Genomic DNA, 24868 nt, shown 5'->3' on the forward strand with positions numbered 1-24868 from the left:
ATGGTGTTGTGGGAGCATGTGGGACAGTTCAAAGGGAAGCAGGAGCATCAGCAGAACATGTTTTCTGCAAAGAAACCCTTTGTTGGCACCAATTAAAGCTTGCATAACTGTGCTGGGTATATCTTATTTATTACTGTCATGTTAAATGCTCAGCCTGCCTTCAGATCGGGGGTTACTCAACACCCTTTTAATTTTGCAGCTTTTTAGTCAGTTAGCATATTTCATCCCTTGCAGAAGACAACCACTTAGGAAAAAGAAATCTTTATTTTATATTTTTTGTATACTTGTACACAAGTAAAATAAAATGCATATCTATATATACTGCAATCTTGTGAAGGAAAAGGTAGCATTCTTTAACAAATGCTGCCCGTAAACATGGTGTGATGGAATGAATACGGAAAAACTGCAATATTCATAAACATAGGATTAAAACAGCATCAAATTCATTACCTCTGCAAATGGGAACCTGCAATATTGTTCAGTGTGATGTCAAGTTACAAACAAATTTTAGACATTCTTTTCAGAGCATTTCTTACACATTTTTTTTTCCTGTAAATAAACCATATTTCTTTATCATCTGCTGTAGCAAAAGCTGCTTTGTGGGCAAGTGCAGTTCCGAAGATCAAAGGTATAATTCACAGGTTTTAGGACAAATAAATTATGTACATCTCGGTGTCTGTCTTTTTTTTTATGTCTTGTTTTTTGTTTGTTTGTTTGTTTGTTTGTTTTTTATAAAGGCATCCAGTTAACTTTTGTGTAACAAAGCTTTCTCAGGGTGAATGGTAGTTTGCTTTCGTTTGTAACATTTATGGAGGTCAGCAAAAGTCTTGTATTAAAGTGTCATCAACCCAGGAAAAGAGTTAATTTTAGCAGAATAACAGTAAGCTCCACACCAAGGGAGGGATCAAAAGGCTTAGGCTGAGCTGTAATGTGGAGCTGTTTCCTTGCTGGGTGAGGCGGCACTGGGCCTTTGATTTGTTCTTTTTAGAGCAGCCCTGCCTCTTTTTGGTTGGGACTGTGGAAGGTTCAATAGGCTCTAGAAACTCTGGTTTCAACTTGGTCATTGGAGGGTCTACAATGCTGGGGAAGGTCCCAAAAGGGGAATCATTTATTTGCTTGTTGCTGCTATTTTTGGAACGGTCTGTCTCAATGTACTTGGTTTTGGACATATTCTCCTTATCCTTGAGAGGGTTGTTGGAGGATGGCCGGCTGCTGTGGGAAGAAGGACCTGCCTTGCCTTTAGCTTCATATATAAAAGATTTATCCATTTCTGGCTGGCAGCACTTCACAGAGCCATCATGGGAGCTGAGAGGGGGGTTCCCGGTGGGCAGTTTACCAGACCTGGTCTTAGTGCTAAAAACACTTGTTCGAATCTGGTTGAAAGAGTCGACGCATCCTTCCAAATCAGAGCTCTGCAGCCTTTTGAGGTCTCTCCCTGCCAGATGGGGGGGAAGGTGGCACTCTAGCTCCGAAGACGATCCTTTAAACTGCCTGAACCAATTCCAGAGGGATCGAGCCTGGCAGTCGCAGATCCACTGGTTGCCATTTAAGCGCAGGTACTGGAGGGACACCAGAGGAGCCATGGTTTCCCCTGTGAGCACGGTCAGGTTGTTGTTAAATAGATATAAGGTCATCACTTTCCCAAGGTCATGAAAAGACCGGCGGTGAACCAGGCTGACTCTGTTCTGGTGCAGAAGCAGACGGTCAAGGTTGATTAGCCCACGAAAGACATTCTCTGACAAGCTCTTGATTTTGTTACCATGCAAAAACAGGTAGGTGAGGTTTGCGAGATCTATGAAAGTGTCATCCAGCAGGTTCTGTAGATTATTATCCTGAAGGTAGAGATATTGCAAGGAAAACAATCCCCGAAAAAGCCCTGTGGAGAGTTCCAGGAGCCCACATCGATCCAGATGTAAGGTGTGGAGGTGAACAAGACCACGGAATGTGACAGGATTGATAGACTTCAGGTTTGTGTTGTCACTGAGATCTAACTCCTCCAGTTTGTTGAGTCCATAGAAGGCTCCAGGCTCAATGAGGCTGATGTTGTTGGAGTGGATCCAAAGAATTGTCATGTTGCGACAGGAGGTGAAGCTGGTGGACCTCACAAGGGTTATTTTGTTGTTGTGCAAGAAGATGCGCTGGCTCTGGATGGGTATCTCTGTGGGGATTGCTGTCAGTCCTTGCTGCTGACAGCTTATTGTAATCTTCGGTTCGCTGTAGCATACACACGCCCCAGGGCAAGACTCCACTTCTGACTGGATGTTCAAGCAAAGCACCAAAATCAGCAGTTTGCTTCCTAAAGGACAACAAAAATAGTATGCAAATTAGCCAGTGTCATGGGAGAGCATTTTTCTCTGCAACTAATAGATGAGCCTGAAAATCACCCTTCTAAGTGCATTGACATTAACCACAAACAACATATGCCAGGGAAGCCAAACAGTTAAAATGAAGAATTAAAAATGTTCTACCACTTAGCACAATAGTTAAAAGCAGTACACACTCATAGAGAGAAATCCTGAGCACTTCCTTGGCCTTTTGTACTTGGGAGACCTCTGACTTTGGTCGCAAAAGTAAGTTATAGTCATTATGTATTTGCATCATAGGTCTTGAATGCATGTCTAAAATAAGCCTGGTTCTAAGGAGCTTACCTCTGAGCAAAGGGGCTGCCTCCTCAGGGGCCATTTGTCTCTGTCACAGGCACCTTTAGCACAGTTCAGGCTGTGATAATGCACCTGCAGTGGCAGAGCTGTGCTGGGCAACTCTGTGTCCCATCCAGTGCTATCAGCTCCTTGCCTGCCTGTGCTCAAAATGTAAGATAAGGCTTCTGTGACTTTCCGTGAACAATTTCTGATTGATCCAGTCTTTCTGCAAGAAATAACTGCAAGGGATTCTTAGAATAACTTACAGGTCAGACCTGCCTGCAAAGGCCTTGGAGCCAAGAGCATCCTTCAATAGTCAGACCTTTACACCACACATTTGGGCTTCCCTTCCTCTCTCCTCTTCTGCCCTCTGAATCTGTGCCACTGAGGAAGAGGAGAAAAGAGAGTTTTCCAGAGGGCAGTGCTGTTCTTGGAGGAAATCATGTACAAGCCTTGATTAAGAGATTCCTCAAAGCTTACAAGGCAGAAGCAGGTTTTGTGCATCCCAAGAGTGCAGGCAATCCAGTGGGGTTAAAGAGCCCCCGAGAGGAACATTTTTTCATGGTGATAACCACCTGCTTTCCCAGGAGCTGGACTGCAAGGGACCATGGGGCCTCGAATCACAGGGAAGTATGTGGATTCATCACATCTGACGCATGTTTGGGAGGGGCCTGGAAGATGGGCAGAGATAGGGCAGAGGTGTGCAGCCAACACCAGCTTCTGAAAGGGGACCTGGGAAAGAGTCGGTGTGAATGAGGTCAGTTTCAACAATGCTTTACCAGCAATTAGCAGCAAGTAATTAAATCACTTCCTCTAAACCACATACTGAAGCTAAAGCAAATGGGCAGCAGCCATAGCAGCGGGATGCTCCGTTTGTGTAACACCATGTGTGACCAGGGACATGTGTGTCTCCTTCCCAGCTCATTACAGCACCTCTGGCAAAGGGATGCACTCCTCCCAGTCACTGGGGAGCCCCAGCCCAAGCACAAACAGCAGCTGTGGGAGGTTTTCTCTTCCTTAAAAGAACTGAAAATGTTGTTCAGGCATTTTGATGCCTCATTACACTTTAAGGTAGAATAGCAGAGTTCAGAAATCCAGGAAAAAAAAGAAGAGAAGCCAAGATAGTAGTCACTTTTCTGTCATAAGAGGCTGGGATCTTGGCCTGAGATTCCTTCTAGTAAAAATAATTCATCAAGCGCAGCTAATAAATCTGTGGAGGTCCAACAGCCCAATATAGACAGGAGACTCCTATACATCATCGTTCACATGGGAGAAAAAATAACAGCTCAGCATGCTGAGATAATTTGAGCCTGATATTATTAGCTGCTGAGCATCCCTGGAAGGCAGTGTGTTGAGAGCAGTATTATGACACATTCTGGCTGTCATGTTTTGACATATCACGTCCCATTGTATGGAGTAAAGTAACACGAGACAACTGAAATCCCCTGCTGGAGACATGTCACACCAAGAGGAGCTTCCTGGGAAATTAAAACAATGTCAGCATCCCTCTGACCAGCACAATTCTTCTCCAGCTGATAATAAAAAACTGCAGCCAGAGAAACACACCTTTCTGGAGCCTCTTCCATGATTCGGATGATGGGGACCCAGTGGTACTGCAGCTACGTGACTCACTCCAGCAGAACCACTTCTGGGCTGTGGGCATCACTGCAGACTCCATGGCTCTTTCCAGCTGCTCCTGGTAATACCGCAGGAGCTGCAGCCTACTCAGGGAATATCCAACCACGACCCAGATGCATCCACACACCTTAAACATGTGACATGTTCACAGCAGAATGGATGCAAAGCACCATTCCTACGGGAGAGGAATCACACTGACAGTACTCCTGGTCTAGCTCCAGACAAGGGAGGCAAGTGCATAATAAATATATGTATACATGGGGAGAGAAAGAGAGAACATGAAGCAGCCAGCAGAGAACAAGGGATGCATGTGAATACCACCCTGCCCTGTGCTAGCCCTTCCAGACAACCACGCTCCCCTCTTCCTCCACCCTCTGCATCACTTGATGATTGTATGCAGAGTGTGCCCCTTTCTTACAGGCAGAGCTGCCTGGGCTAAGTAGCCAAGTCCTGTCTCAGCTTTTGGGTGTGTGCAGAGCTCAAGACATGCCACAGCTTCTCCCCAGCACAAAGGAACAGAAGGAAAGGAGTAAATCCTTCTCCCTTTTTTTCTCCCATTGCTGCTGCTGCCTCTGCAGCTGCTGGGAGCTGTGAGTCAGTGGCACTGATAGCTGGCTGCCAGTGGAGCAGCACAGGGAAATTAATTACAGTCAGGGCTAGCCTGTGCGCTTTAATTAGGGACCTGGTGTTCATGAGCTGCTCAGATGAGCTCTTTCCACCAGAGACAGTTCCTGTCAATCACCCCCTAAAGCTTTTTTCCAGCTTCTCTCCTGCTGTGCAGCTCAGCCGTGTCCTGGCTGAGCCATGCTGAAGCTCAGCGCCCAGCAGGCACCAGAGTGTCCAGCCAGTGCAGGGCTTGAAGCAAGCACAGGTGTGGGTGCAGACCACAGGCAGCCTTGGGAAGTGAAGCTGATGCTGCAGCCCCCTTATTCCCAGTCCTGTAGCAGAGACTGGAGAGACTGTGCCTTGGCCTGCCACTGCTACTCCGAGGAGCTTCTCTATCACTGGCATTCAAGGTCCAAACGGGTAACTTCCTCATGCTCAGCCTGCCCCATCTGCAGAACCCACCAAGTGCTGTGAGGCACGCAGACTTTGCACCAGGATAGTTTCACCTGTCCAACTCCAAGCAAATATTACCTGGGTCTGACTGCCCAGTTGCTAAGTGAGTGACCACTTCAGGACTGGGATGAGCACAAGGCAGGGTCCTGGGACAGGAAGATTGCTAAGACTTGACATCAGGACATGTTAATTAAGCCACACAGATTTAGGATGGCTTGTAGCACAGCAGAGCTTTTTAGTGTCTGCCTGGACTACACCCCTGTATTTTCATGTAATCTCTTGCTTTAGATCAAGTCCTGCAAGACTGAATTATGCCAACTAGCGTTGCTGGGGCTGGAGCCTATCAGCCTGAAACATGCCCCTGTTTTGGGGCCCAATGTCAGAACTCAGATCACAGACCCAAGCCCCTTCCTGCTGAGAAAGACTCTCCAAAGACCCTCCGGATGGGACACATCCTGACAGTGCCCAGAGCCTGAACACTGTCCTGCATACCACACTACACCTTGTTTCCCTTGGCAAAAAATGGAGGGGAAGGAAGAGGCCCTTCAGAGGGTGGTCAAGCAAAAACCGCATAGACGCAGCTTAAAACTTGCCAGGAGTAGAGTGAGTGACATGGGCTCCTGCTCTTCCTGAGACAGACCAAGGATTTGTGATGCTGAGGGGTTCCAGTGGGTGCTACTCTGAGTATGAAGGTCACCAGACAGGCAGAGCCCTGGCTGAGGACATAAAAAACAGGAATCCAGGGGACTGCGGCAGGAAGAACCACGCTATGCCTCAGCCTGGCTGGCATGGGCAAACAGCATCATTCATTTTCCTGGAGTGTTGGGTTCAGCTCTGCTTGTCCCTGAGGAAAACAATCTTGGAGTAATATGCCTCTTAGATGAGAAGCCATTCCTACCCCTTCCAGATTATGATTAAAACTTAACTGGATAGTTCCAGTCAAAAGCAGAAGATGAAAGAAAATCCAGTACCTGGAACCTTCAGTCCCTCCAAGAGTTTGGCTTTGAGTTTAGCATTTGTTCCTCCAGAGCTTTCTTAAAAGCCAGAAACCTCCTTCAGTCAAACTGCTGTACTTCCCCTTTGCCATCTCAGAAGTGTTATGACTCATGGAACTGGGAAGCAATTAAAGTGGGTCCATTATCTGTCTTTCCGCTAGTCCCCTGTGCGATCGCATTGTCAAACATGGCAATTAGAAAGAAAAGGCTCCGGGGGCCTCTAATAGATGCTTTGCAAACTTTTTAAGAGGCCAAAGCAAAATGCAATTTTCTGCAGTTTGCAGAGCCGTGGCCTTTCTCTGCCGCTCTGCACTTGTCTCTATTGATTTGGAGATATTATAATGCGGCTTTCCTACAGTGGAGGGTCAATAATCATTTGAATTCTCTCCTGGTTGGGCATAAAGGGAGTGCTTTACAATACAAAGCCTTTTGCTGATGCACACAGCATTTTGCCTTTGTTTATAGTACAGAAACACCTTGGCTGCTTAATTCCCTGTTATGAACTGGTATTGTTTGAAATTCAGCGCGTGGCTTTGAAAGACACTCTCTAAAGCAGCTTCAGTGTCTTCCGCTTTGCCCTGTAGCCAAAGGTGGGTCTGCATGTGCGTGAGTGAGTGTGAGTGCATGTGCGCCAAAAGGAAGAGGGCAGCACTTTTATTCATTTCATTTCAAGTTGAAGTTGAGTTAAGAAGTGAAAGAGGCAGGAGAATTGATTTGGATGAGTCTCACCCCAGGCTGGATTTTCCCTCCCATTTGCTGCCTCCTCACTCTGCTGCAGAGAAGATCACAAACTTTGTGACGGTGCAGCTGGAGTGGCTGTAGGGTGAGGAGGAGGGGAGAGGAGAAGGGCTGTGCCACCACTCCCACCTGGGAGAAGTAAGCAGCGTTACAGCTCTGGGGAACCAAGGTCTTGAAGCAGGTACTGACAGAACAGGTCTCTGCTGGCAAGCACCTGCAGGCAGCCACCTGGCAGCTAGCTGCAGCAGGACATTGTGGGGTTGCTGCAGGTCCTGTAGCATATCTGCAGCTTTGTGGGGATGTTGGGGTGTCAGGCACCCCTGTGGAGGTGAACAGTCCATGGGTCACCGAAGCTCCACGTCTAATCCAGCATGCTCAATTGCTCTCCAGGCTGAGGTGACTGGGTCAGTTTGATCTCCTTGGGCTGTTGCTGGAGCTCAGTGTCCCAGCTCACACCACTACTGGCACAGGCTGCCCTGAAAAACTGCGGATGCCTCATCCCTGTAATCGCTCAAAGCCAGGTTAGATGGGGCTTTCAGCAACCCGATCTGCTGGAAGGTCTCCCTGCCCATGGCAGGGTGTTAGAACTAGGTGGTCTTTAAGGTCCCTTCCAACCCAAACCATTCTATGATTCTTTGAAAACGCATACATCTTGTTCCAGTACTGAATCACAGTTGTCTAAAAATAGGTGGCTAATTCCCTCTTAGGCACACCTGAGGGTATGATATGCCAACAGGAGTGCTGTAAGATTGGGCACAGCTCCTCTGGGAGACCCGTGCTCAGCAGCTGTAGCCAGCTGTGACATAAATGGCACCAGGCAGCAATGTTTAGGCACCAGAATCTTCTATAGGTACAGTCTCTGATCCCACACACTCTGGGACTGCATCTTGATCCATGAACCTTTGGGACTGTGGTGCTCTTTATTCTCTTTGTCAGTGCAACCTCAGTTCTGCTCATTGGTATATCCAGTCTCTACCCTGAATAAGACAGAATTTCAGTGGAAAAAATACAATATGCGGTCAGAAATGAAAGGTCATTTCCGTAATGCATCCAGGCAATAGATGTGCCATTTCCTAACTTCTAGGTGTTCATCTTTTCCACCTAAATCATACTGCCTTAATGTGATTTTCAGACTTAATATTGCAGGGACATTTTTAAGGGAAAACGGTAAAAGCGAGTTATATCATGTGCAATTCTTAGACTCCCTCCTCACCAATCTCCAGAGGGGTTTGAATACTGATTCTTCAGCACTGCTTAGGGCTGAACTACGAGACTTGTTACGTGAGCTGTGTGCAGCACAAATTCCATCCAGGGCAGCTCCATCCATTCACAGGCAGGTGCCAAAGCAGCTCCTGGCTGCTGGTGCTCCCCATCCCTGCCAGGGGCTCTCCAGTGCTCCCAGCATTTTGGCAGCAGCATTGGCTCAGGCTGACATTTGGGCAGGGTTATTCTTTTGGTGGTTTGCCAGTGTTTCTCTCAGCAACATCAGGGAAGGAAGGAAAAGGTGATACTTAACAGTTTATATTTCAGCCAATCTGAATATGAATTTCATGAGGAGGAAAAAAAAGAAAAAAAGAAAAAAACTTCTCCTATAGCCAGAGGGTTTTCCTCCTGCTGAATTTCAAAGACTTGCTGCAAGCGATGGAGGTGTGAAAGATTCACAAAGAAAAGGTCATGAGAATCCTTTATAGGGGAAAATATCAAGGGATTAAAATACAGGAGTCATTAGGTCCCCATATAACAATAACACTTGTACCAATTATTACAGGCTAGTAATTCCCTGTGAGGCCAGGAAACGAGAAGGAGAAAAGCCCTGTTCATTATAATACAGTAACAAGAGAAAAGCTGCACTGACTCAGACAAAGAGGCATTTGGGTTGGTCTGAGACAGTGGTCAGGAGTAGATGGAGATGGAAAGGCAATACAAGATGGTGTGAGCATTGCCTTGGCATCTTTTCATTGGAAAACAGTGGCCCAGGACCTGCTTGAGCCAGTTTCGTTTCTCTTTAGCAGACCTTGAAACCTTTCTACTCTTTCAGGTTCTCACTAAACCATAGGTCATTGCATCACTGCTGCTCCAGACATTTTTGCTTCACTTCTCTGCATCTTTTCCAGGTTTTCTTCACTGTTGGCGTAGGAGGACAGGACTCAGGATGCAGCTGCAACATGGACTTGTACAGAGGTTTAGATGTCCTTTTCCGTCCCTCGCAGTTCCTGCACTCTGTTGGCTATTTAACTATCATTCAGCGTCAGGCCGAAGTTTTCAGAGAGCCCTCCACAAAGTCCCCAAGATCACTTTGCTGAGTGGCAATAGCTCATTTAGAACCCATATTTGTGTTTGTTTAGGTAAGGATCTGGGCTGTTTGCCAGTGTACATTACTTTGTATTTATAAATGCTGAATTGCATTTGCCATCTAGTCTGTGGTTATGTATTTTACCATGTAACTCCTTGCTGCAACAAATGGTGTGCCCAAAATATCCACTGTCCTTTGAGCAGAAATATTATCATTGTTCACAGTTGTGCCCAAATCTTAAAATGGAAGTTGGTCGTAAGCAGTGACATCTTCCATCATCTTCCATGATCCCGAAGCCAATCTGCAGCACTGGTCCACAAAAATAAGGAGCCAGTAACCCCTACCTATCAACGCAGGCTAAAGATGCTTCTCAAAAATGGTTTACTTAAAAAGAATAAACTTTCCTCATACCTTTAATATGGGGTTTCTCTCTTAGGCATTAAAAAGCTGATCTAGTTACCACTTTTTTTTCTATGGATAGGCATAGGAACATCCCATAGATATTCTAGGCCATGATTCAGTGAGGACTCCTTACACCCCTATGCTCTGCCACCTCACCTGGTGGGACTAAATCTGCAGAAGCAGAATTTTCATCTGTTCTCACATGGGATGTAATAAACATGTGTTTTTTCCACCTGTCCTGTTTCCAGCTCTGCTTTCCCCTTCTATCCCATATCTAGAGGCCAAACCCTACAACCTTTAAAATACTATCCTTGGAAACGACCTAGAGGTGTAAAACAGAAGGATTTTTAAAAACCAAACAAAATACAAACCAAACTCCATACCAAAAAGATGCACCTGGCAATGGAGACACTAGGTAATTTGCTCTACAGACTAGATCTCAACAGGACCTGTGCTGGTGATCATACAGTGCTCCTTGCAACCCACTGCCGCTCCACCTGGGAGAGCAGAGAGGTGGGCAGCAGGATGTCAGCCAGCTACTTCTGTTCCCTTGTAGACCATCCCCGTGCTGACTGATGTAAAACTCATATCAGCTCAGTACAGAAAAGATGATTCGTCACAAGAATGGTTAGGGACCACAAGCTCACGAACCAGAACAGAGCCAGAGAGGACTCAGGTTCAAGGGCAGCACACCTCACTTCGGCAGTCTCCAAACCCTGTCAGTGCACGCAGGGATCAGTTTGGCCCAGAATTATATATTTAAAAAAAAAAAAAAAAAGATACATGGCCATATTCCACTCTCCTGAAGACTTATCACAAAGCCTTGGCCTTGCCTTGCTCTTGGCCCTCTCTAGTGCCTCCACCAGTGTGAGACCGTAAAGGTCCCTACATCACAGCTTGCCCTGTGGCTAATCACAACACCAGCATCAGTATTCAGCAGAACACATATGATCTGTAGAGATCTGGCTCTGAGCAGGTGACTTTGACTACCTGCTGGATACCATGCTGGTTATTAAATTCTATGTTAATAGCTGGAGGAAAGGCAAAAATCTCCAGATATCCAGCATAGGGGACAGTCTGTGACAAAGGAGTAGTCCAAGGCAAATACTTGGTGTTGAAGACAGATGAGAGGCAAGAGGTTGGGGCTAGAAAAGCCCAGCTACAAGTGTCCAAAGGCAAGGTGAAAGCACATGGACTGCAAAGGACATTTGGAGCAGACAGGATGCCTACAGCACCTCTGGGAAAAACAAGCATGCAGGAGGAAAGAGGAAGAGAATTAGAAGGAAGGCTCACTGAACAACTGTAGACAGATGCTAGCATCCATGAAGATCTGTGGGTACAACCTGAAATCTCCAAATCCACCTGATCATATGTCATGAATGCATCTTGGATGCTGAGTAACTGCTGTGGTCCTGAACCACCACACAAAACCACAATGGTGCATTTATTGCAAAGCTTGGCCAGACTGAGCACACCGAGTAGGAGAGGAAGTGGGCTCCTTCCTCACAGCCTGGGAGAAATGTCATGTATTTTCTCCAAGTCACAGCCCCCAGGGGCACATATTAGGGACATGTCCCTGCCACATTGTCTTTTACAGTTTTTTGCAAAGTATCTTATGACCAAATCCATACCCAGCCCAGTAAATCCTAGCAAATCCCAGGTTGGCTGAGGGCTTTAAAAGTGGTCAAGACCCTCATTTCAATCCTATATGGAAGGAATGCACTGAGCATACTTCATGACCAGGACCATCTATGACATCCCCACCATGCAATCCTCATACTGTGAGGAATGAAGTGAGAAAACAAGCACTGTGAATCACAACAGGGCCTACAGAGGTCGGTGTCTGTGGAAGTCTGTGTCATATTTGTCAGAAATGAGGGACAAACAGGTGTCCAAAAGATGTATACTCCTGTTCTTGAGATGACTTAGATCTCTCACGGAACTCAAAGTATATCAGAAATGCTTCAAAATATTGTTACTAAAGAAGCAGAATTTCCTGCACATCCAAACCCAGCACTAGTGGAAGCACTGTGTGTGAGTGACTCAGAACTGGAGAGGTAAAGCTGCAGATGGCATTTACACCTGCTCCCCCCAGCCATCTGGGACTGCTCCCCACCTGGCAGCTGCAACTCCCACCCCCACATCTTCAGCACTGGAAGTGCCCCATTGCACTAGGCAGTATTTTTCTCAGTTTTCTCCTAAAATAACAGTTATGTCAACTTTTGCTACAGACCCAGCATCTGCAGATAATGTGGAATGAAAGAAGGAAGTTTTGGAAAGACTGGAAGGAAATGTAGCTCCAGATAATCTGAAAATTGCCCATAACTTCAGTTTTGCTGTCTGCAGGGACACAGACAACCTTTGCAGCTGAAGACACTGCTCAGGAGCAAATGTGGGATGGAGTGAACACTTTAATTTCAACTTTCAACACAAACACTTTTTTGAACAACAGCTAGAAATGAAAACATGAGAGCGGTAGTTGTGGGTGGCTGAGGATCGTATTTCTATATCCTTTTCCTTTCTGAGCCTGGAAGACCAAACTTTTCCATCCCAACCCATGAGTCATCACCTCGAATGGTAGAGTATCAGAGCCATGCAATCAAATACAAGGTCTCTACTATAAAGATGTCTTAAAGAAGACTTCGTGATGCAAACACAGGACATTTCTCAGCATCCCCTGGTCACCTGGACCCTTCACTGGTGGACAGGGAAACCAGCCCAGGCTAGCCATGGACCGCCTCCTTTACCTTGTCTCTCTTGGCATCCCTTCCTGCTGCTCTCCCCAGCTCCCTGGCACACATTGCCACACAGTAATATAGCTCATTCTTTCATTCGCAAATAAAAGCCAGGACTGATTTTTAATAAGTGTGCAAATTCCACTGCCGCTGTCTTTATCAGGAGTTGGCTTTGTTTCCTTTGCAGTTTCGGTATTAGACATGCTTGCCTGCCCTTATGCAGCTCTCTCATTCACTCTCGCCAGATAAGAAACACGACACCCACAACTCTGTAAACATATTTCCCTGAGATGTGCAGACTCTGTGAAGCCAAGCTAAACAAGAGTACAATAGGATGCTAATGATACACCTTCCTGTATGCATGGAAATCAGGAAGCAAACAATGGGGAAACGATCCCAACCTGCAGCCTTCAGTCTCACACAAGGCAGCGGTTCCTGCCACCAGCCCTTGGAGCTTGGCTGAGTTGCCCACTTCTCCTACAACAGATATCCACACTGAGTTCAAAGACCTCATATATAACATTAGGAATTTGCACTAGATTTCCTTGCCAAAAGCCCTCAATTCAGCCATTAGGTTTCATTACAGCTACAGTAGATGACAACATCCCCCAGTTTTTTAATCAAGGTGGATAAAAACTCCCTGTTCTGTCTTCAGCTTCCCCTCTTCATCCAGAGATCATGTTCATCCATTTTGCCACTACAGGGCATTAAATGTTCATAATCACCTGTTATCCAATATAGCCCTTAAATCAATTTTAGAGTCACTGCTCTGGAGCAGGCAGTCTCCCAGCCTGACGGAGTGCCCTACATTCTGCTCTCAGAGATGGATGACCAAGCATTTAGCTGTATTAAAATTCATGTTGTTTCACTGTTGCCAGTCTACCAAGCAATTGCAATTGCTCTGCGTTAGATATTTCCCTTCATCATTATTTATCATGGCAAAATTTGAGTCAGCTACAAACTTTACGGGCAACTAATTTATATATATTTTCTAGATCATTCATAAAATTAGTGAAATACACTGGGGGGAAAGCAGAAGCCTGCAAAGATACCGTGCAAGCTGCTTGTTTGTCAATGATCCTCCTACAACAATTGCATTTTGAGAGCTTTTAGCTGCCTGTTTCTTAATCCATTTAATAACTGTCCATTGATTCAATAGAGAGTGTATTTTTGACCAAGTAAATCAAGTGCCTGACGTAAGTCTAAATATATAATGAAAATACAGATACATGAGCAGAGAATGTTTTTCTTGTCCACTTCTAAAACACCAGGACACTAGTCCATGCAATAGCAATATCTCTAGAAACAATCCCAGGAAATGAGAAAAAAAAACAAAACAAAAAAAAACAAAACAAAAAAAAACCACTCAGGTTTAAGAATATTTTCTGGGAAATCTGCTGGTTAAAACTGATGGCATTTCTATGTCTTTGATCTCTACTATGTTAGCATTTCTTTTTCTCGCACAGCACTGAGACTGACCTGCCCAGCCTTTCCTTACCTCCTGGGTTTTCCATCTTGCTGGCTTTTACCAGCGGTGTGGGACTGGCCTTTCCTGCCTTTGGGGCTTCCCTGGTTTTCTGATATTCATAAGAAATTAGAAATGGGGCCTTGTCAGCTAATTTTGACAGTGCTCTTACACTGTCCTTAGGAGGAGGCTTGCACATCAATCCATGGCTGGATTACTGTCACTCTCCACAAACCACTCCTAATGGATGATGGATGTCTCACCTCAGCTGGGCATCCCTCTCCAGAGGTGCTACTTCACAGCAAGTTGCTTAATCATTTAGCATAATTTCAGAGAAAATAGAAGATTTCCTTAGTGCTGACACTGTAAGAGTCATTTTTTCTCCAGGAACGGGTATTCCTGCCACTCTACCACCACTCTACCAACCCTCTGTCAAAGCAATAATCTTTGCCTTCCACAGTGGGCAGGGAAGGCATTTCTTTGCCATGCCAGGCTAGGAAGGCATTGCTTTCCCACTGCCAGGCTTGTCTGAGAAAGGGAGGTTGTAGAAACACATTTTGCTTCAGGCCCTGAAGCATATTACTTAATTAAAAGAACCAAACCATGAAGCTTATTGAAGACAACCTTCATCCTATAGCGGGGACCTGGAAACCTCCATGGGGACACAAACTTTACACCCTGCAGTTCAGTCACTCCATGCAGAGCAGTTTTAGTGCAGCAGGACTAATTTCCCCTAATATTAAGTGGCTATTAATATTTCATGATACTAAGTGAACTTTTTTTCTATTTCATTTGCCATCTTTATTTGTTTAATTCATTTCCTCAGCACTAGGATGGAGACCAAGGACCAGCTGCTATTTTAGGGGAAAAAGGAATCATGACATCAAAGGAATTAACTGAAGTGGAAACAAACAAACAAAAAAAGAGATGAAGTTGGACAAATTAGGAATAGGCATAATAGACATTACATCAGAATGAAAAAAAAAATGCACCTGGAAAAATAAAACCTACAGGATACATCTGATGTTAAGAGCAATAACATCAGGCACCAAAATGGCACCTGATAAGAAATATATACATTTACAAGCAAAATATCTCAAATCTTACAACCTGGAGGGAAAAAAAAATAAGAGAGAGTGAGAGAAAGAGGAAAAAAAAGACTCAGAAAAGGCTCTGACACTGTTGCCTTCTTTGGGATTTCTCAAACCTGATGCAATTCAAGGCAGAAGAGTAAATCAGACAAGTGCCTGCTCTCTGGTACACCAGCAACAGCCATGATCCCGTCTTGGAAGCTGATGTAACTACATTTACATCCCCAGATCAAGTTCATTTGGAGCTGTCTTGGCTATTGTTTGAAGGGATTCACTGATCAAAGAGACATCTAGTAGGAGTTCTGACACTTTCAGAACCTTTCTTGGACTTGTAATTAAACAAAACAGACTAATGAGGTTTCAACCACCACTTCCCTGCACTAAAACGCATATGCGTATGAACAGTCAGAGTAGCAGAGGTTGAGATTCGTATTTGGGGGATTTGAAGACAGAAAAACATATCTTCTAATCTTTCCCTGCTCTCTTGTCCCTGCCAAACTGGAAGCAAGCTCTTCTTTCTTTGGAGAAATAGCTTGTGCAGCTTCTGACAGCAGTAAGGACAAGGAGAGCAAACCCTGATGGTTCCAGAGGGCACTATCCAGCCAACGTGCTTCAAAAAGTGCTCTTTGCACCAGCCTCAGCATATAAACCTTTCAAAGTACCACCATCTCCCAGTAGCAGTACTCCAAAAAAGCTGCTCAGCTCAGCAAATCCCTTGCAGCCTTTTGTGGGGAATCTGGGCACGGATCCCACACAAGGAAAACATGAATTCTTCTGAGAAAATGTAGGAATTATAGAATTTCTGGCACCTCTGTCTTTGCCTTCCTTCCCCGAGGGGCTTTGTCAGAAAGGTAGAGTTAAACTGATTCACACACTGCTGGATTAGAGTCAGAAAGGCTCCTGCATCTCCATGAAAGCCTCCTTCCACTCACAATTCGGATGCTGCCATTTCTCCTCACCACACTTGGCATCTGACTTGCTGTTTTCCTTTTAAGTTATTATCTGGGGTGACGCCCTCTCACCCCCACCTTTCACTGGAAAAACAGTCCAAGATGGTTTCCTCTGCTGGATAGATTGGTCAAAAGAGGACCATGCAATAGCATTGCATAAAAAGCAGCAGCAACCTGACAAACAAAGCACCTGGGGAAAGCATACAGAGCAGACTGAGAAGCCATGGCTCACTCGGGTTCAGAATAGAGTAAATTGTGGACAAATTCTTAACTTATATCACCTCAAGCAAGGGTGTCTTCCCAGCTCTTCAAGAACCTTTCCAAAGGAGGGCAATCTCCTCTTGACTCTGTAACAGCCTTGTCCTCACCTCTGCTGCTGTCTATATACAGCGTCTCCTGCCTGCATCCCTCTCCTAGTCACCATCCTTTCTTCTTCACACTGCCACAAATGTAAGTCTTCCTCTGCCTTGAGAAAAGCCTTGCACTTCTCTTTGCTCACAGTTTGTTCTTCTGCGGGGTCCATCTGTGAGGAAGGTCTGTGTCCTGCCCCAGAAAAGTCCATGGTCCCTGTGTCAGCCACCGAGTGCACTGCTAGGGTCTGCTGGTGGCAGAAATGTAGATGGCTTCTACATTAATAAAAAACCTTATGGATCCCTATTCTTCCCAGGATGGAGGGTGCCTGGGGTCCTGCTAGCTTCCTTTATTGAAGCCATCATGTGTTCTCCATCCTCAAGATAATGCTTTCCAAATCCCTAAATCCACTTCATTATCAAAATACTCCAGCTCCTTTCCCAACAGTCTAGAGGTCAACTTAAGTTTTTTTTCCATTCCCAAATGTATGGCTTGACATTTGCTAATGTTAAAATCCAGTAGCTATTTCTTCCTTCCCTCCTCTTACGTGTTTAAATCCTGCTGAAGGTGACACATGGCTCTTTACCCTCATGTTAGCTGCCGGTGCCCAGAGACTATTATCAGGGAACAGGCTAATCCTAGATTTGGAAGGTCCTTCTGGGCTTTCCTGTGATGGGATTGGGCGTGGGGGAGCCTGATGATTTGGTTTGTTCAAAATCACGGCCTGAAGTGAAATCAAACAAGTTCAGTGTCCTCCTCTTCACCTTCCCTGGGACTCCGGCCTGTTTCCACAGCGCAGCATCCCCTCCTCTCCAGCTGGACAGAGAGCAGCAATGTGTGCGAAACAGCAGCAGTGGATGGTCTCTGAAACAAGGGTAGCTGGCGTAGTGACAAACCTCCCCAAGAGCTGTCAGCACCTAAAATGTAACGGCCACAGCAGGTCTCAAATCTCCTCTCACCTGCCTGCAAGGCTGATGGCACATACATTTTCTTACCTCCTACCAGTGTGAGAGCGCATGCATCTATCTGCAGGTTTTAATGGACTTCAGCAACCAGGGGATCTCCTGGCCAAATGAACATGGAGAGGCTTGGAAGGGAGCCCACTGGTGTACACCTATTTCACCCACAAAGCCAGTGTGGTGAGGGAGCTGGTTGTCATAGCTCCACGATGACTGACCTGAGGCAGAGACCTGTACCTTCATCCTCAGTTAGCTGGGCACAGCAGGCAGAGGGACAACACATTACAGGATCAACTGACTCACTCTTTATATGTCACATGAAATAGGTATTAATACTAGATTAAAGGAATGACTACTACGGCCTGAATGATCCTAACTGAAGCTTAATGTTAACTGGTTGATGTATCAAGGAGAGGATGTGTGCTGTGCTAGGCAGTTGGGGCCACCATTAGACCCAGACTCACTCATGAATGATCTAGATGGGGGAGGGAGAAAATAGAGGGTTAATTAAATTTGCCTCTGCTAAGCTGGAGAGACTTTCAGCTTTAGTGGGGATAGAAAAATGATAGGACATTTGTGGAAGAAGTGGAATATTGGTATAGGCTAGAAAAATGCAGCTACTTCTGGGGAAATGATCAGACTTCCAACTAATCAGAGTGAAGGGGAAAAGGCTGTAGATAAAAAAAGAGCCATATCTGAAGAACTGACAGAGAGTAGCAAGATGATGGCTGATAATGACTGAAGGGAAGGTGGTTTACTTGGGACCGAATTTGTGCTCTGTGCTTGCATTGCCTAATGTTAGTTCTTGCCTGGGGCTCCTAGAGACTATCAGAAAGAATATGTTTGTTATTATTGATTGCAGTTACAACAGGTCTTAGGGTCTGATGTTTTTGCTTAACCAAAACACCAAGAAAGTTATGGAAGTGGTAAAAGAAGGAGAATCTGTATCCACAGGTGAACTTAGAGGACCAGTTATGTACATAGGCTGAAATGTCTTAATTGTGTGTCTTTAGGGCTGCAGAATCCTGGAAAAATACAGGAAGAAGCAGTGTAGCATGGTAAATTAACTGAGCAGAAGGAAGAAGGGCTGTCCCACCAGTCACTACAGCAAGGCTAATCAACAAGGAGACATGGGAAGACCACAGAGACAAACATATTGTTCCTCCTCTCTAGTTCAAATCTGAACCCCAAAAATGAGCTGTGCAATGGCAGGCTACCCAGTGCTGTCAGTCTGGTACCCACATCAAGACAGAGCTGAAATGAGGCAGTAAACCAAAACCCTAGGTCAACCCTAGGCAGGTTGTTTGCAAAGAGCTGGACAAAATAAAACCAGAAACTTTTGGACAGAATACTCCCAGCTCAATTTCTGCCCCAAATTGGAACAGAGCATCTGGATTTAAAGCCATCACTCAGACCAGCACAGCACCAGAGGTGAATTTTCTTGTGCCTCCTTTTTGTCGTCCTTATTCAAGGGAAGGGAAGGATGTGGTGTTCCACAAAAAGAGATTTTCCAGAGATCAAAGAAATGTTTGGAAAAAAGGGACATCAAAACATTACCTTTTAGAGGTAAAAATAATCTCATGCCATGACAGATTGTAATAAAGGTCCCCCCCAGCTCTGCTCCACATGAGTTAGAACTTCATTGAAATTTGCCAATGCAAACCAGCTGCAGTCCAAGAAGTCTGTGAAATAACAACAATGAAAGTCAGGTCCCATGACGCACAGAAGATTTCTCTCCAGAGGAGAAGTAAATGTGAGACAAAACTCTGAGAAAGAGAGAGACTAAGTGCACTTAAAATCATTTCTAAAGGGAGCACCTTCAAAAAACAGGAAGATAATTCAAGGCAAATGTGGAAGCCTGACTACTTAAAACAGCAACTGAAAACAGACAAGACAACATTGCAACCTCTGGAAAAAAAAAAAAAGTCAATGTTTGATTGCAGAATTATTGCACAAAAACAAAGCAATTTTTCTAATGCTGGCAAAACAATTTCTGCAATATCTGGAGGAACAGACCTACAGCTTTCAGAACCACAGGAATCCCTCATGCCTAGAAGGAAGTTCAGCCATTCCCAACAGTCACAAGGGAAGTCCATGGCTGAAAGACACTGGGGGAGGGGGGAGGAATCTAAATGAGAAAGAAATCAAAAAACACTTGGAACTAAGCCTTCTGCTAAGATGTTTGTAATCTTTGGTGCATCTGAGATTTTCACAGCCTTGCAAGTTGTCCATAGAAATTAATAAATTAATATACGGCACTGATTTAAGAATTAAACACATATATAAATAAATAGATATCAGCTACCATGAGACATGAGACCACTCATTTCAATTTATATTCTACAGCCGTTGATCAGATCACATCTAGGAACAAACAATCTAGCAAAGGAAACAAATGACATACAATAGGTGCAAAATCAGAATTTTAACGTCTGAGTTACTATAAACTACCTAATCCAAGAGAAGAATCTCCCAGAGGATAAAACAAAAGGCTTTGATGGTTACAGAAGATTCTGAAAATGTGTGGTACTTCAAAGCGCATACTGAATTGGCTTTGATGGAATGGAAGATCCCACGCCATCTTCCACACCTGTGACACATCCTCTAAAGGAGTACATCATCACCTCTGGCTCTGCTGCATCTGCTTCGCCCACCCTTCTCTTGATCGGTCAGGCTGGGCCCTGGTGTAAAACTACCATCCACCACCCTTTCTCTGTGGACTGTCTGAAATAATATGCAAAGTAAAGCAAAGGTATCACAGATTTGTCTAAGATCAGTATGAACATTTCAAATCATATTTGCATGAAATTTGAAATAATGAATGCACCATCATGGCACTGAGAAGGACCAACCTTTAAGAGAAATGGTCTGAGTTGAATACCTGATGAAGTCACTGACCCGTTATCCCCAAAAGAAAGTACAAAAATACTCTGACATTTTAGAACATGGCCTCTCCAGTGACTCTGACATTAGAAATAGAAAAAACTTTAGACTACAAGAAGAGTTTACACCAGCTCCAGAAATCCAGACTGACCAGAAACAACAAGTCAGTGCTACCAGTGCCATGCTAGTCACGATCACAGCATTGGTTTACCAGGAGGACTGGAAGAAATGAGTTAGAGAGGGTGGTGAAACATGTCATTTTCCAAACAAAAGTAGATGCTGATGGATTGACTGCCATTGCAGAAATGAAGAAGTGAATTGAAGTATTCTTGTATTTAAGTAGTACAAAATATTTTTAGACACATTTAATACAAACAGTGGACAGAGCGTGAGGGAGAGCCTAGGAAAAGAGAAAGACTATTTAAAACGTAGAAAGCAAAGCCCTTGCATAAAAAATGTGATCTCTCAACAGCCAAGAAGATCACTCTTTAGATTATCAGCTAAAGCTCTCATCATAGGATCACACAAAAATGCTTTTCACACAACCTGCCTACACTCAGCATGCTCTGAAAACTAGTGAGATCCCAGAGCAAAATGGTGGTCTCACACATCTGCCACGAGAGAGGAGCCATTCCTCAGGACTGGTCCAAGGCACACATATCTTGGGTAGAGCCATCAAATCCCATGTACAGGTTTAAAATCATCAACTTCTGGCAAAAGACACCACTGCTGTCCATTGATGATGATAATGATGATGTAGGAGCATCACAGTATGTCTCCTCATAGACCTGGTGCCCTATATAACTCGAACATGTCTAATTGCACTTCACTGTCAAATTCACAAGCTTAAAGCTATACTTGTATGTTGCTAAATGGTGTCTTCATGGTTTGGGGAAGACTCCAAAGAAACTGGGGCAGTTTCAGGCATCTGAACCCTCAAGATGAGAACTACATCCAAGCGGACTCAAGAAGAACTTGTGAGTATCCTGAAGGGCTGGATCAGTAACATTAGTAGGACGGACTGAAAAATGAAACATGTTGAGCATGGGTCTGCTATGACATATACAGAAAAAGCTTGCAAAGAGTGGGGCGGGAGATGAACCTGAGGGAAGGACAGAGAACAAGAAGGAGAAGGCCTATTTCAGCCCTTTCTCTGAGGTTGCACTGGACTCAGAAACAGAAACTTCAGCGTGCCCACCCCTTCGTATATAATCATTTGGATGTCACCACTGAAAGCCAGGAATCCAGGCAGTGTGGAACAAGGAACTTTCTGACTTTGTCTTGGCTCCTAAATCTCTCTTCGACTCTGATGGCAACAGTGTAGGCAGGCTTTACCTTTGAAGCCACTATGGCCTATTTGGAGCTCATTCCTTTCTGGCCTGATGTTCAGATATATCCCAACTCCACAGCTGCAGGAGGATGCCTGTGGGGCTACCAGGAGTTATGAAGCTAGTTCATGTATGTGCTTGCAGTCAGAGTCATAGGGGAGAGGAGCATCATGCATGAGGCGGCCTTCTTACCCAACACCAGCCTGGGTGCTGCAGCCCTACAGTTCACTGTTTCATGGCAATAAGCCCTTTCACACAAAACTGAGGGAAGTTATGAGATTTACTAGCTTTGGGACTCTTCATGCCCACCAAGATTGCAGCACTTGGACACCCCATGCCCTGACCAGCAGGGATAGCTTGTCTACCCTATTTACCACGTCATATGGCTCTAAGCATTGCAGGTGGGAGGACTTGGTGTTGCTAGAGTGACTGAGGCTGGAGAAATACCTTCAAAGTCCGTCACCAAATATGGCTGACTTCATGTTGCAGAATAATTAATAAATGCTTTGTTGAAAAGATGTCAGAGAGAGAGGTAGTTGAGGGCTGCGGAGGAAACTCCTGACATCCTTTTCTCCCAAGACATTGTTTTCCAAGCAGCTGTCATAACGCTGTGTGTTACCACTGCTACTGCAGCTTCTCTCCCATACTAAACTCCAGCCTTTGCTCCACTTTTATTCACCCTAAAACTGCCCCAGTCTTGCTCAGAAACTAAGCTGCTCTCTCACTTGCAGGAAAAATATTTTGGGGAGGAATGACATTTTATCACGACTCTCTTGACATTAACATTGCATACAAAATAAGGGAGAACTCTGACATGCTTTTAAACTAGGGAAATTCAAATAAGGAAGTCAAAACATTACCTGTGGTTTCCTTGACAGAATATGACCCATAACAACGACTTTCTAAAGTGAGATTACAGAGCTGTCACTGCCACCGCACAACACGGAAATGAGCAGATCAGGCTGATGATGAATGTGTTGCCTTCGTGTTACACTTAGGCTGCTCTGATCCTATTGCCCCCCTCACTTGTACAGCTCAGGGAAGGCAAATGGAGGGAGGGGAAGGGGAAGGTGCTCCCCCCCAAGCATCTGCCTGGACATCAAAGGAGATCTCTGTGAACTCTTGCTGATTTTCAGGTTTTATCACTGATCCTAAGATCACAGAATCACAGAAACACAGAGTGGGCAGGGTTGGAAGGGACCTCTGAAGATCATCTAGTCCAACCCCCACCCCCCCAAAGCAGGATCACCAAGAGCACCTTGGGCAGGATGGCATCCAGGCAGAGTTTGAATATCTCTGGAAAAGGAAACTGCACATCCTCTCTGGGCTATCTGTTCCAGTGCTCTGTCACCCTTACAGTAAAGAAGTGCCCCCTCACATTGAGCTGGAACCTCCTGTGCTTCAGTTTGTGCCCCTTGCCTCTTGTCCTGTTGCTGGGCACAACTGGAAAGAGACCGGCTCCATCCTCTTAACACCCTCCCCTCAGATATTTATATACATTAATGAGGTCTCCCCTCAGTCTCCTCTTTTCCAGGCTAAACAGGCCCAGTTCCTTCAGCCTGTCATTGTACGACAGGTGCTCCAGTCCTTTAATAATCTTCGCAGCCCTCCTCTAAACTTGCTCCAGTGGTTCTATGTCCCTGTTGTACTGGGGAGCCCAGAACTGGACACAATACTCCAGATATTTAGCTTTTTTTTTTTTTTTTTTTTTTTACCTCACAGCTTCTGTGTTCAGGAGAGTTCAGTAGAGTTTTCTTTCCGAAGGCTATTTTTCCTTTCCTTTCCTTTCCTTTCCTTTCCTTTCCTTTCCTTTCCTTTCCTTTCCTTTCCTTTCCTTTCCTTTCCTTTCCTTTCCTTTCCTTTCCTTTCCTTTCCTTTCCTTTCCTTTCCTTTCCTTTCCTTTCCTTTCCTTTCCTTTCCTTTCCTTTCCTTTCCTTTCCTTTCCTTTCCTTTCCTTTCCTTCCCTTCCCTTCCCTTCCCTTTCCCTTCCCTTCCCTTCCCTTCCCTTCCCTTCCCTTCCCTTCCCTTCCCTTCCCTTCCCTTCCCTTCCCTTCCCTTCCCTTCCCTTCCCTTCCCTTCCCTTCCCTTCCCTTCCCTTCCCTTCCCTTCCCTTCCCTTCCCTTCCCTTCCCTTCCCTTCCCTTCCCTTCCCTTCCCTTCCCTTCCCTTCCCTTCCCTTCCCTTCCCTTCCCTTCCCTTCCCTTCCCTTCCCTTCCCTTCCCTTCCCTTCCCTTCCCTTCCCTTCCCTTCCCTTCCCTTTCCTTTCCTTTCCTTTCCTTTCCTTTCCTTTCCTTTCCTTTCCTTTTTTTTCTGGCAAAGAAGATGAAAACATTAACTCATTTATCTATCTCCCGTAACCTCATATAGAAGGGGGCAAATGAAAAGGTCCCAAACAGTCTGTTTTCTGAGAATTTTGCTCCATCTCCAAGCTGAGATTCGTAGCTGTTGTTTGCAAGTGCAGTGGATGAGGAAAGGCTCAATGCCAGGCTACCAAACTGCAGCACCCCTGAAGCAAGCAGCACCCCTTTGTCCAGCAACAGGGCACTATTTTCCAGACTTTCCTAGCTGTAGCTGACCTCACTGTGGCTCCAAACGGGGCAATGTGTAAAGCCCTTCAGAAGGTCTCTGTAAATGAGCAAAAGCTGGAGTAGCTACAGTCTTCAGACTAAAAATCAGCTAATAAAAGCACATTTGATAAATGGAAGAGGAACACACAGGAATCATGTTGAAGAGGATGGTTTGAAAGGACAGAGGGGAAGAAGGAAAATGCTGACAACCCACTGAGGCAAACTCTGCTTAAGGAAGCACAGAAAGAGGCATTGCTTCATCTGACCTGCAGGTTTTGATTTAAAGGACTGTGCCTTCTGCAGTCCAGATGACCAATAAGTGCTCATTGCTTTTAAGAAAGCCCTTGTGCCTCACAATAATTCATTGCTGATTGCCTACATTTTCTTAAAAGAGCTCATTTAGAGTTGATTTAAGTACTCTTGGGGAGGCCAGGCAGGCAGGAGGGGGTGCTGTGATTTACAGACCTGGTGCCAGCTGCAGAAGCAGCAGAGGTTCTCCTATCTGCAGCAGCAATGCTGGAGGTTGGCTGGGGGTTACTATGGAGAGTGTGAGGGCCTGGGATCCCCAAAACGGTCCTGGAGACAATCGGTAGCAGTCATAAATCTTACAAGGTTCAGTTTCTCTTTCTTTATAGCCCAGCTGTGATCTGGACATGGCTTTGCTGTGCACCACAGATCCCAGAGATTAGATGAGGTTTGCAGCTGCATTTCATTATTTCTAATACGGGGGAGGGGAGCTGATCAGTTTGTGTAACAGACTCTGGGACACAATTTAG

General features: G+C 45.2%; 1 protein-coding gene across 2 annotated transcripts in view; it reads right to left on the bottom strand.

The window, feature by feature from the left end:
• Window positions 1–245: 245 nt before the first annotated feature.
• The window catches only part of RTN4R (reticulon 4 receptor), an 81460-nt gene continuing 56837 nt past the window's right edge, over window positions 246–24868 (bottom strand). For both annotated transcript variants that reach the window (XM_080558983.1, XM_080558984.1), the window contains exon 2: window positions 246–2296. In XM_080558983.1, coding sequence (XP_080415109.1) covers window positions 867–2296 — 1430 coding nt within the window. In that variant the 3' untranslated portion in view covers window positions 246–866. The remainder of the gene's footprint in view (window positions 2297–24868) is intronic.

Source organism: Anser brachyrhynchus (genome assembly GCF_964034855.1).
Source record: "Anser brachyrhynchus genome assembly, chromosome: 17".
Lineage (NCBI taxonomy): Eukaryota > Metazoa > Chordata > Aves > Anseriformes > Anatidae > Anser > Anser brachyrhynchus.